This window comes from Nelumbo nucifera, chromosome 6 (assembly GCF_055504915.1).
Source record: "Nelumbo nucifera cultivar China Antique chromosome 6, China Antique-T2T, whole genome shotgun sequence".
NCBI classification, from domain to species: Eukaryota; Viridiplantae; Streptophyta; class Magnoliopsida; order Proteales; family Nelumbonaceae; genus Nelumbo; species Nelumbo nucifera.
The window spans coordinates 27,242,860-27,261,520 of NC_142654.1; the positions used below are offsets into that span (position 1 = coordinate 27,242,860).

At 47.3% G+C, this 18,661-nt stretch overlaps 1 protein-coding gene across 2 annotated transcripts; it reads right to left on the minus strand.

The window, feature by feature from the left end:
- Positions 1-597: 597 nt before the first annotated feature.
- Positions 598-5,273, minus strand: LOC104598577 (beta-fructofuranosidase, soluble isoenzyme I-like). Of its 2 annotated transcripts, XM_010260718.3 has the most exons (7): positions 4,451-4,938; positions 4,279-4,287; positions 2,451-3,307; positions 2,054-2,215; positions 1,720-1,955; positions 1,399-1,486; positions 598-1,101 (listed from the first exon to the last, which is right to left on the minus strand). In XM_010260718.3, exons 1-7 carry the CDS (start codon positions 4,887-4,889, stop codon positions 898-900), a joined length of 1,995 nt encoding a protein of 664 aa, XP_010259020.1. In that variant the 5' UTR covers positions 4,890-4,938; the 3' UTR covers positions 598-897. The 2 variants fall into 2 exon arrangements, with proteins under 2 accessions (XP_010259020.1, XP_088746016.1); XM_088889890.1 differs by lacking the exon at positions 4,279-4,287 and having other exon boundaries at positions 4,451-5,273.
- Between the last annotated feature and the right edge of the window lie 13,388 nt (positions 5,274-18,661).

Sequence of the window (18,661 nt, forward strand, 5' to 3'; positions counted from 1 at the left end):
AACACCCTTTGTCGTTATCAATCTGTCAATTAAGTACATGGAATATTTCCATGTGACTGCCATGTGCCCTTTTATATATTCAAATACCCCAAACCATGCATGGTTGTGTTATTTTTTAAGACCTTCTGGCCCAATTTTTTTTTTTTTTCTCAAACACTAATGCTGTGTTTGGTTTGAAGGAAAAGGTAGGGAAATGAAGGAAAATGTAGGAAAATTTTCATAAACCTTGTATAGGTTTTCCTATGTTTCTATTCCTTTCCCTATCTTTTCCTTCAAACCAAACATAGCCTAAACTCTTACATATTTCTCTTAGCAAACTCTGGTAGTGACTTAATTTCTATTTATGGAAGTGTTATTGTACCAGCACTTCATATTCAATGCCCTGAACAAGCAGCGGTTGACAAAGTTTTGAGGCAAAGTGCTGAACTTTGTGACAAAACAAAGTTTTGAGGGGCCAAAGTGTCAAGTACCCCCCCCTATAATTCACTGTAAAAAGCAAACTAGAATTTACTCTGGAACTCCTATTCTTTGGAACCAGTGTAAATGAGATATATATGCGGTGCAAATTAACCGAGACACAAGAGCAAGTATCAGGTATTTACATTCACAATGAATGGAAAGATGTAATATATCAATTTGCCTCGTACAAAATTGTCTGACGTATCATTAATTCTACAAGGATCCAATTACCAAATAGATATGACAGGGCCAGCCTAGAATGGAACAGCAAATGGCCCACTGAAAAAGAACAGAAATATAAGGTAGAATGAGATGATGAAAATCGATCCAACTGGTAGGTGGGAATTGAATTGAAACACTTGAAACAATGGATGGGGGGTTGACGGAAGGTTGAGGAAATGTAGGTGGGTGGATGTGAGGACTGGGGAGAGGCAGATGTTAGATGTGGTGGTCATTGAAGTAGGGGCGAATGAAAGCAGAGTTCATCTGCCAAATCTTCAATGAGGCAGTGACGTTGGCCGCTGTAGCGTTGTTGAACAAGAAAACCCGGGCTGCTCCATATATTGCTTGTGTTGGATATACCCTTGATGTGACGACTGTTCTCCCTCCTTGAGCAAAGCTTTCCACTATCGAATGATCAACCTGCATGCGTAGGCGTAGACATCCACCCACACCAATACAGGTTATCAGTAACTACATGCATAAAATGAAACTAGCTAATTAAAAGAAATAATAGTCACAGAGGATCCAGGTGGGTTTTAATTTCGATTTTGTTAATGGGTCGGGGCGGGGCGGGTTGGGATGGAAGAAGCATTCAAGGGTCCCATCCCATTGACATTAATTCCTATTTGGTTTTGCAAATTAATCTAGCAATTTTAGAAAGGAGAAAGCTCGATGCATGGTAGCTTCTTAAGAACAAAAGCTGGCCTGTCAACATACCAGTAGCCTCATAATTAATTTTTCTCCTTCAAGTACAGGAACATAGCTCCCGTAGACATATTTAACAACATCATTTGCCAAAGAAGACCTGCACCAACAGCAGCATTTTCATTTATTAGTTTCAATGGAACTAATTAAGGCCTCCCACCACTTTAATCAATCCATGCATGGATACCTAAGAACCAAGTAGATGAGTATTGGTTAAGTGAGGATCAATCTACAAGTAGTCAAGTACTGTGCATGAGCTAGAGAGGAGAGGACCACACCACAGGACTTGGCTAATAAGAGAAAGAACAAGGAAATGAAAGGAGCATGCCTTGCCTTGATTCGTCGGCACAGAAGAAGGTCCTGTAATCGCCGTCAGTGTCCTTGGCAATGTAGAAGTATACTGGTGTCTGCTCGGCAAGGCTGTCCTCTGCCAGAACCAAGAGGCCGAAGGGTCCCAAGGTGCCTCTTCCGGCAGCTCCCCCGCTTGTGGTGCAGTTATAGCCTATATCAGCTTCGATGGTTCCTTCTAAGGTCTCACTGTCGATCTCGAACTCAGCAGTTATGTCCAACTGTAACCATTTCGACCCAGTCACTCCCCTGGTGATGAGCCAAAAACCGAAAAACAATTCAACAAAGTAACCATAAAAAAGGATGAAAGAAAGCAGACCTGTGTGGCTGTTCCCACGTCGAGCGGCACAACTGATCCAGCTCCGACTACCACTTTGTCAAATTCCGTACTGGTCAATCTCAGGCTCTCTACCTCCTCCACTGGCCACTGTACTAGATTGCTCCCAGTCTTCTGGTCAAACAACACCACCCTTGGAATGCTCTGTTACGTTGGATGTAATAATCAATACAGAAAAAGTCAAAATCACACCGATCGAAGGAAGTGCACAAGTCATGTTCCATGAATCAAGAAAGCTGATTACTTTGTGTTTCAAATCGAATGCTCTAATCCGGTGAATTTTCATTTTAGCTAGTAATCTCAAGTCGAATTTAATTGTTGGTTCATGTAGGATGCATAGTAGCTACTTTGAATTGAAATAAAGAATCATATATAGTACCTGAACAGAAGCCCAACCCTTCTTTATGTCCTCGGCCTCGTTGTCGGTCTCACCAATCCAACCGAATAACACTCTCCTCTGCTTGTGCTGATCGTAGAATGTCTTGGAGGCGTAATACTTGCCATAATCGTAGCGGATGCCAATTCCAACATCCGCCACAGGATTGTCCGGGATCCACGTATCATTCTCTACGTAGTAAGTTCCGAGGGCGTAGTAATCTTTCTTACTGTCGTCGAGGCTGGCCTTGAGCACATGCTTCACTCCAGGCCCAAAAGCCGACGTGTTCAGGCCTATCTCCTCTGTGGTCGAGACAGGATAGAAGTCCACGCATTCCCACATTCCGGTGCCGGGAACGGCATGGAGCACACCGTCAAGAAGTTCGTAACTGGTGAAGTTGGTGGTCTGGTACACAAGGGAAATGCCGGTTTCGTTTACTTTGGAACCGAGAGTAAGGCGCCAATTGCCGTCGGGAGTGAGCCAGGCGGTGGTGGGGTCTCGGAAGTCCAAGGTGCCAATGCCTGGCGGTGGAACCATGACCGGGTTGCCAGGATACTTAATCCAGTGGAGGAGTAGAGGGTCAGAGGGGTCGGCCGGGTGGGCGAGGTTCTGGACCTGAACCTTTTCGTCGGTGGAGCCGGTGTAAAGAATGACGACAGAACCGTCAGGGAGCAAGGTGGCCGAACCGGTCCAGACACCATTAATGTCGTACCAGTGATCAGGGACCATGGCAAGGGGGAGGTAGAGCCAATGGATGAGGTCCTTTGAGACCGCATGACCCCACGTTATGTTGCCCCACACTGCACTATCAGGGTTGTATTGGTAGAATAGGTGGTACCATCCTTTGTAGAACAGCGGCCCTGCAACGTATCATTTCCCAAATCAGCATAATTATATCATTATTAGCTCCACCATAGAAATCTTAGCTCCACCTTGGGGTGGACTGAACTATAAAATAAAAACTCCTAAAATTTTTCCGATATCATAATTTTTCTTTTAATTTTTTTCTTATATATTCACGTCACGTGAGGCCACCGATAAGTTAGGCATTCCACGGAATGACCACAGAGTCCGGATCTCCTACCAACAAGAGATCGCAACCCAAGCATACATGAAGAACATTACACGACCAATACACGGGGTAGTGTTTTTTGTGGGCAGAGTTGGTCGTGGGTAGGACTGTAGGAGATGGGCGAGTTTGATCCCGCGCCTCCTGAAGGAGTCTCTCGTCAAGTAAATCTCTGCAACTGTACGGAATAATGAATCATCGGCAATATGTCCACTAATATGGATGGATACGGGAGGGGGAGGATTTAATGTCTTGTCGGACATTTACATGGCTGAGGAAGAACGGCCCACATTCCACTTTGTCAAATCGGAAATCTGATAATCTTCTCTAGTTTCTAGGGACTCGAAGGAAGGACGTGGTACCTAATTGCGGAGTTTGACTCGCCGGTGGCACTTAAAAGCGAGACCCTGGTTTCACCTAACGTCCACGTGACCATCCCATGGGCCATGGCTTAGGTTCTCCATTCCAGTCTAGAAATTAGAATTAATAAAAACAACAATAATACTAGTTTTGACATAAAGCCAAAACTCAAAAGGAGATTCAATTCATCAACATCAGAGCAGGTTTCGATTATGATCATCTTTCCTTAATTCCGTAGATCCCTTCCATTTTTCATCTGTCGTAAGTGGAAGTCCAGCAGAGATTCAATTCTGGATTTTCCATGTCACAAATTCACATTTATAATTCCTTTTAACAAGAAAAAAAAACGAGAAATATATAATCAGAAGAAAAGTAGAGGATAGCATTGTTCAGAAGATTTACCATTGGGATCTGGAGCAGAAAGAAGAAGATTCATTCCCCCAATCGTATCAGAACAATGAGAAAGGAACGAAGATTAATATTAGAAGATATGAGATTAACAACAAGAGAATAAAGAGAAATCTCAGGTAACTTAGAAGTTTTTGATTGAAAAAAAAAAAAGATGGGTACCCACCATTCATCCAGTTCTTCTCGGGCTGAAAGTGGTAGGCCGTTCTCTGCCAAGACAACATGAGGTTGGTCCATGGATACGAATCTCCTTTCTCGGAGTAAGGACGGAAAGCCTTCTCCGACACCCCTTCCGATACCCCCCGTGATACCCACTCAGGTTCTATGGCTCTCGACGGTTTAGAAGAAGGAAATGAGGGATGATGATTCCCTTCTACCACCTCTACTACTTCCTCTTCTGATCTCTGGCCACCGGTCAACACCATTACCAGAGCTAGAAGTAAGATCCCAGACAACAAGGTGGACAATAGAACTTTCATGGGTCTCCTCCGGCCACCCGACGGAGCTTCCGCTTGTTCTTCTTCATCACGCAGGGTATCGTAAGAATATGGGACGACATGTTCAAGATCGGGAAAGCTCCGGAAGGGATTGGTGTACATACTCATCTTATTGGTGATGGCTCTGACTTCTCAGTCTATTGAGACTTGAGACTTGAGAGAACGTACATATATATAGGAGAGAGAGAGAGAGAGATTGATGAATTGGAGTGTGTCAGACAAATGAGAAATCACAAATCAGCTGCTCCCATTGGAGTAGAGCGATAGGCTAAAAGCATGAATCACGTCCCTTGATGTATTAAGGTGGGGCCATATCAATGCATCGAAGGCCGTGAATCGTGATTCCACGGTTTTAGCCCAGCGCTCTACTCGAATGTGAGCAGCTGATTTTTGAGAGGAGGCAGTGTGTCGGATCAGGATTCGTCGTGGATGCGTTCATCTTTCCATGGTGCCGGGACTGGCCAATCAATCAATCATCTATGGCCGTTGGACGGTGTGGTCTGATTCGATCTGAGGTTGGTTAATTCTCCGGCTTGATTGGAATTTGGAACAGGTTTTCGTTTTACCTTTTTTGAAAGGTTATTGAAGGGAGGATGGTTCCCGAATTCCGTCGGCAGAAAAATTGAAATATATCAATGGACCAGGCCTTACGGTACAAGCATCTTCAGGCGCCGTTGGATTGGGATACATCAATCTGATAAAGCCTGAGCATCCAAGTTCTGATCATCTGAGCAGTAGTGGTAACTGGTAAGCACTCTTTCCCATGACAAATTGGCTGCTGATTTGCATTTGCATGGGGTAACATTTTATTTTCTAGATTAATCTGATTATAATATAATAAATCACCCCCATCACCATCAATATTCCGTAGGGTCCAGATGTATCGTCGATGAGGCTACCGTCAAGGCGTCCATGATCCATCGGTCCATATACCAAACCAGGGGCATGGTTCACGTGGTCTTTATTACTCTTAACAAAGTTACTGAAGGTGGGCGTGTCGTGGGACTTCCACCTTTGATGACATCCATGCGGGCCCCCATGTCAAAGTCGAGAAAAGCCAGTTCGTGATCACTGATCATAAAACGGGAAGTGTGGGGACCCACACTGAATGGACCGGAGGAGACGTGGAGAAGTGATGATCACGTCTATTGCGATAGAATTGCAGATCGGATTGGCCCTAAAATTGTGACTCCAGGAGTCACGTTTGAACGTGACCAGGCAAAAACACCCAATAATAATAAGAGTTAGTGAGGTGGAGTGCTGTTTATTTATTCTTAATAATAATAATAATAATAAATAAAATAATTCAACGTAGAAGTAAATTGGTAGGTGGTTCTACACTTCCACAACCTTCGGTCTACAATCACTATTACCACGTGGAGTTGAAGGACTGGAAATGAGTGCAAAAAGTCTAGATACGATCTGTCAGGTTTTTCTCTTACCACGTCAGCATGTCTGCGTTGATGTTGATTCATTTGATGGATTTGGATCTTTATTTTTGGACTGTGCACTTTTTGATTTTTGAACCCGATCAATGGAAGCATAAGTGGGATAAGATTAAATTTGGGAGTGCTTAATTATTTAGGACCATAATCACACTAATAACCACTTATTTGTGTTTTTGAAATAAGCTTAAAATAAATGATTATATTTTATTTATTTGAAAAGCTTAAATTTTAAACTTATTTTAAAGTGTTTATTCAATAAATGTTTTTATCCTTTATATATAACTTTGGCTGTCTATGTTCGACAGCCTGCACTATTCACAAGCTCTTTTCATGCGACATACAATTATTATAAGCCTTCTGCAACCTAGTAGAAAAGAAAATAAAAAACTTATGCCTTGAGGGCCTCAGGTTTCAGCATTATTGCTGCTGTTGCATGAAGATCATATGAACTAATGTATCATACAAAAAGAGTCATGTGAGTAGCACATGCTGCATAACGTAGTCAGCCAACATTTTCTGTATATTTAGTAACTCTCTTTTACAAAAGTATAGGTTGTATTTAGATGGCTAAAATTTTGTCCATTGCTTTTTGTATTTTGCGCCCGTGATATGTTGAATCAAAATAAGGTGGAGGTGGTAGAACAAATAGTAGAATAGTGATAGCAACCCCACCCAGACAGATATGAAGCACCGGGATGCATGTGCAGTTAATGCTTTTTAGACGATTGAGTAAGATGTTTGGTATGGTGGTGTTTTTCTTGTATCAGCCATGGAACGTATCTATTGTCATTAGGGATTTCCTACTCTTTCTCTATTCACCGTGAATTGAATTGGAGTCATACATCTCTATCTCTATTGTGAATGAAGAGATGTATAGCTGTAATTTACGGCGAGTAGAGACTGAATAGGAAATCTGGACTCCTCGATCGTATTACAAAAACACAAACGCAATTTTTGACTGACATGTGTTAATTAAGCATCTAAAGTCTTCTAGCTTTCTAATGAAATAGGTTTGGTACAATTAGAATATTCAACTCAATATGCTGCTGATTTTATGGTACATCAGGTGCCCTGTCGGCCCATGACCACGACGACCCTAATATATAGTTTAGGAATTCAGATTTGCTCCTCATGCGTTCTTGGCACCAACTTGCATCGGGAACATCTACCCATCAATGACAAAATATTCCCCATGACCAACTGTAAATGTTGTGAGGTCGATGTAAAGAATGCAATTTGTGAAATAAATGGGGATTTATAGTTTAGATGGGACTCAGCATCGTTTCCTTTCCCAACATGGAGCCACATGATAAGTCCAGATGGAAAATTTTCTCATAAAACCATGGCTTTTAAAAACGAATTGGTGATCGAACCGGTCAGGGGTCTGGTTATTGGTTCGAACGGTCCGACTGTTCGACCCGAACCGTTCAAATGGTTCGAACGGTTAACCGGCCGATTCAGTGGTTTATTGACCAAAATCAACGGTTTTGGAGGAAAATGGAACCGGTTCCCAGTTTTTCCGGTCCGACGGTCAAGTCCGGTTTTGAAAACAATGCATAAAACCAAAGCCCCACTCAGAATGGGGAGGGTTTTTCCTGATCTTAAACAGGGACAGGATAGGGACGGGGAAAATATTTTTATGGAGATGAGGTTTGCTTATAATTCTTTGAACCCGCCTCGAACTGATCCCATAATTCTATTTATAAAGTACCTCCAAATTATTATAATTCAATTCCTTCGGGATAGGGAAAATTCAATTATTCTCCATCCCTGATAAGGAGTGGGTGCCCAACCCCAAACCCACCCCATTCCATTCCCAATAAGTCTAGGCTTTCTCATGTGAGCCTTCTCTGAGTTGTTGCTTTGTTTCCATCGCTTAATACCCCTATGATGTGTAATACTCTATTCATGTATATCATATAAACATCAAAATGTTCTGTTCTTGCCAAGAGGGCTTCAAAAATATTGTGTTGGGTATTTTGATACCGAAAAACATGACTTTTTAAATTTTTTTTTTCAAAATTATTTATTGGGTCGGACTTAACCTGCCTACTCTCTGAAAGTGCCCGAAATCCCAAACCCGTTGTTTTGCGGTATTAGTGGCTCAATATAAGGTGTATCATATAAAAAATTTGAACCTTAATAGTTTATACAATGTAGTTTGAGGGTAGTGACACTTGAACCACAAATTTCACTTACAACAACCAGGCACTCACGTTCAACCCTTGGTATATATTCTGTTAGCTATCTGGAGCATGTGATATCATGAACCCTTTCAAAATTAATTAATGATAAGCCAACCATTAGTACTCTGTACTTTCCCTTGAATAAGATTGTTTGATATTGTGGTGTTTAGTTTATATTTTAATCTTTGAGTTAAAAAATGATCCATCATCCATGCAGCGTCCTGATTCTAATAGAAAAATAGAAACGCATTTTTGTTTGATATGGGTTGGTTAAGCATCTAAAATGTTCTGTCTCTCTAATCAAAAAGTTTGTTACAACTACTACAATATTCAACTTAGTATGCTGATTTTAAGCTACATCAGGGGCCTTATCGGCCCTAATCGATGGATTGATGGTGCAAGCCCGTGTTTATACCATTCAAATACCCTCTTACAATTTTGTATTAGGGATATCTTCCATGAAATAAAGCATGTAAATATAAAGATATTTCCAATGCAAGGCTGTAAAAACTATGTAAGCAAAATTTGTGTAAACTGTGATACAATTGACTTTACCAATATTGTCATAGTTGAATATAGATGGTACAAACCCGGGCCTCGGTCAGGGTGGGGGTATTCTAAGAACTTATGATGGCAATGCTTGCTTTTCTTTCTCAAACTAGTATGATCATGTCCTCTATATGGTCTAAATGTTTATTTTAAATGGGTAATCAAAAGGTTGAAATTGAAAGTGACAACTCCTTAATTACTTGTTGAAACTATTATAGCGAATGCTCACCTTCAGTAGAGTGTAGCGTGTATCATGAGAAAAATAGCAATTATATATTCTTGGTAGCATGCAAGTTAAATTCATGGATATTCTAAGAGAAGGAAATATATGTATTGACTTTCTAGCAAGATTGATGATAAATTAATAATCATCGAGAAAAGAAGCTGATGGAGGGAGATTTGACCCGATTTCTTAGCCGCGCGACACGTGGAAGCAATCGAGAGTGACTTGGCAGGAGCGCCAGTTCGGCACAGCAACGTGCCCACGACCCGAGTTTCAAGTAAAGGAGCCCCGAGCACTCCCAAAAAGGAACCTACGACCCAAGCTCCCCAAGGAGGAGCTCGAGCTCTTCCTTAGAGGCCTTGAGCCTTACAAGGAGCGCAAAGGGCAAAAACCCGAGCTAACCCACCTCGGGGTAGTTCGGGCCACACTTCTATCCGAATTCAAGACTTCACCTCGCGCACCACTCAGGCACTTTGGCTCTAGGTCGCATGGCTGAACAACCGTACCTGACACCAAAGAAGTCCGTATTCTGAGGCGGCGCGCCTGACTGATTACGGGTCGGACACATGACAGCCGCGCTCGAACGGCCACCTGCTACCGCCATCTAAAGTCGTTGCAGAGACGTCCCTGACAGGGAAGGCAATGGCGGCTATGACACCCGATCTGGCAAAGGTGATGACACTCGATCTGGCAGAGGTGATGACACCCGATCTAGCAGAGGTGATGATAGCCGATATGGCAGAGGTTTGGGAGTGAATGTACCAGGGTGATTATAAAAGGCCCCCTTCCCCCAAAGAAGGAGGTATGTGATTTTTGTGCTTTCTGGTCTTGAAGACTCTCATTCCCCTTGCCTTCTCTAGAGCACTAACTTGAGCTTCGGAGTGTTGCGACCGGGTTCCTCCCCGGAAATCCCCAGCTTCTTCCTTGTTTCAGGCACCTTCAGCTCCGTCAGAGGCAAGGCAACCGGTAGCTAGGACCGACCGGATTGCGCATCATCATTTGGCGCCGTCTGTGGGAAGACTTCAAAAAGCCTCCCCTAACCTTTAACTCTCTCTCTCTCTCTCTCTCAAAGAAACCTTTGCTTCCATGGCTTCCTCCAGCAGCAACAGGCACAATGCCGACTTGAATGTTGTAGGGGAACACCCTCAGCCCGCCACTGTATGTATCAGACAGTTCACCGTCCCCCTCTCGATGGACAGGATCCCTAGCCTCAATGCAGCAAGCACGGTGGCACCTGTGAATGTTCCCCTTCCCTTCCCTATCGAGACAACCTTCGTCGAACCGACCGCTGCCCCTCTGGCCACCAGCCAGAACCAGCTTGATGACTTGATGCAGTGCATGCGGGCAATGCAAGCCCAAATGCAACAGTTCCAACAACATCAGCTCCATTAGCAGCAAGTACTACACCACATTTCCCAGCATCACTACCAATAGCAGTTCCCCCAATTGCCTCTGAACCAACCGCAACTCCCACCTCGGCACCCTGCTCCCAAGCCGGTCAAGCCCTCCCCTCAGGGCGGGCGCCTTCACCGAGGGGAAGCCTCCCAACTTCAGAACCCCTCTAGGAGCCAGGCCTCATCCCCGGGCAGGAGGGAAAGACTAATTATCTCCGCCTCACAGCTTGCTGGCGGATTAGGAACCTCCTTGCCGATCAAGTCAGCACCTCGACACTCTAAGTTCGAGCTCCCGCTCGCAGAGAACCAATTCGGCTTCCTGACCGCGGACTACCAATAGTCTGGGCCGATCGAGCTCGGCAACATCGAGGCAAGTAGCGCCAATACCAGGCCTTCTAAGCAGCAGCGAAGACGCCGACGAAGTCGCCGAACTACCACCCGCATCCTGCCCGAGCTCCAAGGTAAAGAAGGAACAAGCTCGGATGAGGTAAAAGTTGCCCCTATTCTTTCAGTCCCTTCCCCCCGTCCACAGAACTCCTCGTAGTTTCCATGCCCAATGCTTTCAAACTCCCTCCTCTAGACAAGTATGATTGGTCCTTTGACCCCAATGACCATGTCGATGCTTTCCAGTCCCAAATGCACCTGGCAAGGGCCAGTGAGTCCTGCATGTGTGTGGCCTTCACTACCACCTTCAGGGGAGTGGCCCGCACCTGGTACAGGAACCAGGCCCCTAGGTCGATAAGAAGCTGGACCCAATTCGTGCAAGTCTTCACCGCGCACTTCGTTACTAGCAAGCGGTGCCCCCGAACCGAGGAGAGCCTTCTCGAAATAGTCTAGAGGGAAGGAGAATCCATCAAGGGCTATGTCAAATGGTTCAACGATGCGTGCTTACAGATACCGCGCCTAGACCCTATGGTACAGCTCGCGGCAACCAAGAGGGGTGTGACACAGAAGGAGTTCAAGTGGCACATGGTAGTCGACCAGCCCGCGACCGTAGTTGAATTCGTCAAGCTTGCGGACAAATTCATAAGAACAGAGGAGGAGATCAATCAAAGGACTGAAAGCGGGATCAAAAAAAAAAGAGGGAAGGCGAACCGTCCAACCTAGATAACAGGAAAAAGAAAGACCCACCTCGGGGGATGAAGCCAAGCCAGCCGTTCCGAGCTCCCTTAGCAGGTCAGACGGAATACACTCCCTTAAACGCGAAGCGTGCCGAGATCTTAATGACAATCAAAGACGCCCCGTACATGAAATGGCCACATCGTCTGAAGGGAAACCCGAATGAGAGGAATAAAAACTTGTACTACAGTTTCCATAGAGACCACGGTCATAGCACCGAACATTGTAATAGTCTCCGCGACGAGATAGAAGAATTTATCCGTCGCGGGTACCTAAGAAATTTTGTACAGCATAATAATAATAACAATAATAGTAATAAGACAGGTCGGCAGGGGGAGCACAGCAAGGATGCTCCCGAGTCCAACAGCCGGCCAGCCGAACTGCAGAAGCAACCCTCGGAAGAAAGACCAGTTCGGTGATCAATCCGCATGATCGTTGGAGGATCGATCGTAGCAGGATGCACCTCAGCAGCAGCTTGGACATCAACCCGGGAGACCGTCGGAGAAGAACAAAATCCCCCAAAGAGGCATAGGACGGAAGACCCCATATTCTTCACCGAAGACGATGTGCTGGGGGTCCACTACCCCCACGACGATGCACTTGTCATAAAGGTAAAGATCAACGACTTCGAAGTTTGGCACGTACTCGTTGACTCTGACAGTTCAGCAGACATCCTTTTTAAAGCAGCCTTCGACAAACTCCAGTTCCGAGAGAATGACTTGAAGCCTACAAACACCCCGTTAGTCGGCTTCAGCGGAGAAGAGGTCAGACCCCTGGGAAAGGTCATAGTACCCGTGAAAGTCGACACGTGGCCTAGTACGGTAAGACTCAACCCCCTCCCCCTACAATGCCATAGTAGGTCGGCCAATCACCCATGCTTTAAAGGTCGTGGTGTCTACTTACTATTTAGCCATGAAGTTCCCAATGAACTTCGGCATCGGGGTAGTGTGGGGTGACCAGCTCGAGTCCCGCAAGTGCTATGTCGCCGCCCTCAAGGGAAAAGCCAAGGTAACTAGCGACCTCGAACTGGAGCGACCGGTGGAATAGAACGAGGAGCGGGCTGCACCAACGGAGGAAACTGCTCCCATCTCTGTCTCGGCAGAAGACCCTGCCAGATCACTTCAGGTCAGAGCGTCCCTGGAGGAACCCTTGCGATCCGAACTGTTAGACCCATTAGACAGAAGAAACGCAACTTAGCCCAAACTGAAAAATTTGGGGAAACCTTTGAAAGGCTTGTGAGTAAGTTGTTTCAACCCTTAATTGGCACAAAGATAGAATGTTATGTAGACGACATGGTCGTCAAGACACAGTTCTCGAATCAATTGATACAAGATCTGCATTCTGTCTTTCAAATTCTGCGTCAATTTAACATGAAACTAAACCCAAATAAGTGTGTCGACGACGTGGTATTGAGGCCAACCCGGACAAGATAAAAGCCATCCTAGATATGAGACCACCCCGAAAAGTAAAAGAGATTCAGAGGCTAAACGGCAGAATAGCCGCTCTGAGTCGTTTCATGTCTAAATCAGTAGACCGCTGCCTGCCCTTCTTCAAGGCAATAAAAGGCAAAGGGTTCGAGTTGAATCCGGAATGCCAGCTCGCATTTTAAAACTGTACCTCTCGGCAAGCGACGAAGTGGTCAGTTCAGTACTGGTAAAGGAAGCAGATCGGGTCCAACGACCCATCTACTATGTTAGTAAAATATTGCAGGGAGCAGAAACGAGATATCCGGAGATAGAAAAGCTAGCCTATGCGCTGGTCATTGCAGCCCACAAACTCCGTCCGTATTTCCAAGCCCATACCATCATCGTCCTCACCGACTAACCCTTGAAGCAAGTATTACTCAGGCCCGAGGTCTTTGGTCGATTGACGAAGTGGGCCATCAAACTCAATGAGTACGGCCTCCAGTACAAGCCACAAACCGCTATCAAAGCCCAAGCCTTGGCGGATTTTGTTATAGAATGCATGTTCAGCTCTGAGGTCCTCAGCCCGGTTGAGTGCGAGACTCCTAGTTCGGGTGAGCTCGGTGCTCCTAGGCCGGTTGAGTCTGAGCCCCATGAGGCCGCACCCAGTTCGGTATCTCTCCTGGTTAGGCCGAGCGCGAACTGGGATGAAGAGCCCTGGATCTTTCACGTAGATGGCTCCTCAAATCAGCAGGGCAGCAGAGCCGGTGTAGTTCTCCACGGTCCGAGTGGCACGAAACTGTAGTACGCGCTACACTTCGAGTTCGCGGCATCCAACAATGAGGCAGAATATGAGACGTTGATAGCCGGGCTAGCCCTGGCACAAGAGGTAATGGCAAAACACATAGTTATGTGCAGTGATTCCCAGCTTGTAGTTAACCAAGTTACAGGGGAATACGAAGCCCGCGAGCCAACTATGATCGCTTACTTGGAAAAAGTTAAAGAGGATCTGCTTAGCTTCCAGTCACACTTCATCAAGCAAATCCCGAGGTCAGAGAACGCTGAGGCCGACGCCTTGTCCCGGCTAGCCAGCACCAGTGATAACACCATGAGAACTGTGTACATAGAGGACTTACCTTGGCCTAGCATTCTCCGGGGGGAAAGGAGGTCGATCCTGTCGCCCAAGCAAAACCAAGCTGGATTGATCCACTTGCGAGCTTCCTGCTACACGGAACCCTCCCCGCAGATCGCAACGCCGCTAGGAGGGTAGAGCACCAAGTAGCCAACTACGTCATGATAGACGGGCGGCTGTACCGAAGATCCTACACGCTCCCCTACATGCGCTGCTTGTGGCCTCCCGAAGCCGAGCTCGTACTCCACGACATTCATGAAGGCTTATGTGGCGGACACCTAGGGAGCAGGACTGTTGCCCAGAAAGCACTACAACAGGGGTACTATTGGCCAACAATGAAAGCAAACGCCGTCGGGCTAGTCAGGAAGTGCGAGAAGTGCCAAAAGCACGCCAATATTCACCACTAGCCCACCGCCGACCTCAAGTACCTCACCAGCCAGTGGCCCTTCACACAATGGGGTATCGACCTACTTGGGCCATTCCCGCCAGCAACAGGAGGAAGGAAGTTCCTAGTAGTGGCAGTAGACTACTTCACCAAGTGGGTTGAAACTAAAACCCTCATAACCATCACAGTTCGAAACGTCCAGAACTTCTTCTAGAAGAACATAGTGTGCCGCTTCGGGCTACCTCGGGTGCTAATCTCCGACAATGGCAAGCAGTTCGAGGACATCAAATTCCAAGAGTGGTGCCAAGACATGGGGATCCAGCAAAACTTTACATCGGTTGCGCACCCACAAGAAAACGGTTAGGTAGAAGTCACGAACAGAGCTATCCTCCGTGGACTAAAAGCCAGGCTAGACCGAGCTAAAAGGTTATGGGCAGACGAGCTGCCCAGCGTCCTATGGGTATACCGAACTACAGAGAGGACCGCCACCGGAGAAACTTCCTTCAACCTCACCTATGGCACGGAGGCTGTCATCCCAGCCGAAATCGAAATCCCCTCACTTTGGTTGGAAGCATACAATGACAATACTAATAACGACGAGCTACGTTCCAACCTCGACCTACTTGACGAGGTGAGGGACCTCGCATACATCAGGACCGCAGCGTACCAGCAAAGGGTAGCTCGGTACTTCAACGCCAGAGTTAAGAGACGAAACTTCCGCGTCGGCGACCTGGTTCTTCACAAGGTCCTGGTACCTGAGCCCGGCCGGCGTTGGCAAACTCGGGCCGAACTGGGAAGGACCCTACCGAGTAAAGAGAACACTCAGGGGAGCATATGAGCTCGAGACCCTGGAGGGTAAACAAATACCCCGGGCATGGAACATCGTCAACTTAAGACAATATTACCTATAAATTATCAAACTAAGCAGACCATGAGCCACTACTAGAGCATAAGGGCCAGAATGCCGAGCTAACAAGGACCTCGGCACCGTAAGGGCTAGAATGCCGAGCTGGAGATGACCTCGGCACCTCATCAATGAAGCAGGCTGCACGAGTATGGATCCTGAGGTGCATTGCCCACGCGGAGAACAGATTGGGCATATAGCCTTACTATGTTAACGTGCCTCGGGGCCTGTCTAGCAGTTCGGCGAAAAGAGAAAATGACTGCCCAACACTTAACCAAAAAAGGGGACTATTCATTGCAAAATAACCTTGCTTACATTTCATTCCAAAAAAAAAGAAAAAGAAAAAGAAAAAAGAGACAACAACAATGAGCTCACAGGCCCGGAGGTACATCTTCCTCGCCCTCAGAAGGGACTTTGACAATACCCGAAGGTCCCGCTTTGTCTTCGGAATCCACGTCATCATCAGCTGCGGCAACCATTTCTTGAGTGATGCACAAAGTAGTTATGGCACTAATGTCGAGCTCGGGGTACGTATTCCTTATCATCCATCGGCTCAACTTGAAGCCCCTTCTGTACGAGCCCACCATCATGTCATCAAAGCGCGGTGAAGCGATGTAATCGTTAACGGCCTTCACCTTCGCCTCCTCGATGGCCTGAGAGAAGATCTCAGTCTTCTCCCTGATATCATCCTGAAGGTACTAGACCTGATGCTCTAGGTCCAGCTTCAGGTCCGCCATGTGTTTCACCACCAATCCTAAGGCCTCGTTGTCCCTCTGAGACCTCGTTCGCGCAGCACGGGAAGCCTCTTCGGCAGCTTACGCTCGCTTCAAGCCCCTCTCCGCCTGGATTGTTAGAGCGTGGATAGAGGAGTTCACCTACCAAAACGAGAACAAATCAGCCCAACAAAAAAGAAAAAAAAAACTACTTACCACCATGGCGGGACTAGCAGCACGCGCGCCTATGTGATTCGGAGGAAGATCGGCCCACGCCGCAACCTCCTCAGGGTAAGTAGCCTTCTTACTTTTTTGAAGAGCGTAGCTCGGCGTTAGCACGCTCCCAACCCCATCCTGACTTCCCGAGCTTGAAGGCATAGCTCGGGTATAAGCAGTATCGACATAGGGGACCCCTGCCGCTTCCTGAACTAGAGGGGCCACCTCGGACTCCCCAGGAGGCTCCATTCTCGGTGCCTTGGACTCCGCAACCCGGGAAGGATCGGCACAGACCCGCTTAGCGGCTCGCTTCCTCCTCCTCATACCATCAAACAAGCTCGCACCTGGAGTCTTCTTTGCCTCCATAACACCTGCAAAAGGAGCTCGACGTCAAAAGACGAGAATAAAAACAAAGCAAAAGCAAGCCTCTAAGCAAGAAACCTACTCGAACTCAGACTGACCTGAATAAGCTTGGCCTCCGTCAGGTAGTCTTGGCATTTGAGCCCAATCCGGGCCCAGTCCTGGAGGCCCTTCACCGTATCTTTATCTAACGTGGCACCGGGATTAGGAACCGCCAACCCCCACTCGGTAGGAAACGGCCACCCTATAGCAATTCGAACCACGAAGTAGTCCCGTTTCCATGCGGGGACCTTATTCGGAAGATCGTGCAAAAGCTTGAACCTTGGACGGGGAGACAAGTAGTAGGCCCGCCTACGCCCGGGTAGGGGACCCGCTTGCTTCTTGAGCATAAGAATGACGAAAAAGATTTCCAGGTCCAATGGAAGGCAGAGTTCCAAACAAAGGGAGATGGTCCCAACAAGGTTACGAATGGAGTTCGGGTGGAGCTGACCGACAGTGACGTCGAAGTGATTCATGACCTCGACGATAAGGGGATGGAAGAGAAGGCACAGCCCGACGACAAGCTGTTCCCGGAATATCACGATCTCGTCCGGACCGTGCTCGCAAGGGAAGTCGCCCGAGGGTAAAATATAAGTATACTCCCCCGGCAGGTTATACTAAGCAATAAGAGACTGAAGTCCCTCGGGCGTCATGGTGGAAGGCCCGAACTTATCTGGCATCCGACCTCGACGGGAGGTGGATGCCAAGCTACCCGAGGTGACTTGGCCTACGGGCTCGAACTCGAGCTCTTCCTCGAGCTCTACCTCGGGCCCCACCTCGGGCTCACTAAGGTTGTCTATCTAAACTACCCGAGTTGGACATTGAATCGAAAAGAAGGTTGACTCACCAGGGAAAAGCTACCAAACTATGAAGAACGACGCGAGCTGACAGCCTTGGATGCGAGCTCAAGGAACAAATGCTGAAGAATGGCGAAGGAAAGTGACCAGGGCCCCCCCACTATTTATAGCCACTGTACTTGCGCATCAACGACCAATATCAAAACCATCCAACGGCTCCCAACAAAACCGGCTGTGCACCCCCAAGGTGGAATCAGTTTAGCGCGAATTTTTGACGTCCGAAAATTTATAATCGTTTGACGTCCGTGCGTGAGTTGCACGCGACCCGGGATTGACCCCTAGTCGAACCAAGCCGACCCTGATCGGGTCGAAAGCACAAGCAGGTCAGACCAGGGAAGCTCCAAACCAAGGTGAAAGCGTCGCAGGGAAAATCCACCCGTCATCCCGTGAACTCCCCACGCCGAGTCAGGACCCCGGGCACGGGGAGTGGGGGGCAATTGATGGAGGGAGATTTGGCCCGACCCCTTGGCTGCGCGACACGTGGAAGCAACTGAGAGTGACCTGGCAGGAGCGCCAGCTCGGCACAGCAACGTGCCCACGACCCGAGCTCCAAGGAAAGGAGCCCTGAGCTCCCCCAAAAAGGAACCCACGACCCGAGCTCCCCAAGGAGGAGCCCGAGCTCTCCCTTAGAGGCCCTGAGCCTTACATGGAGCGCAAAGGGCAAAAACCCAAGTTGACCCACCTCGGGGCAGTTTGGGCCACACTTCTATCCGAACTCAAGACCACCTCGCACACCACTCAGGCACTTCGGCTCCAAGTCGCATGGCCGAACAACCGTACCTGACACCAAAGAAGTCTGTATTCTGAGGCGGCGTGCCTGACTGATTAGGGGTCTGACACATGACAGCTGCGCTCCAACGGCCACCTGATACCGCCATCTCAAGTCGTTGCAGAGTCGGCCTTGACAGGGAAGGCATTGGCGGCTATGACACCCGATCTGGCAGAGGTGATG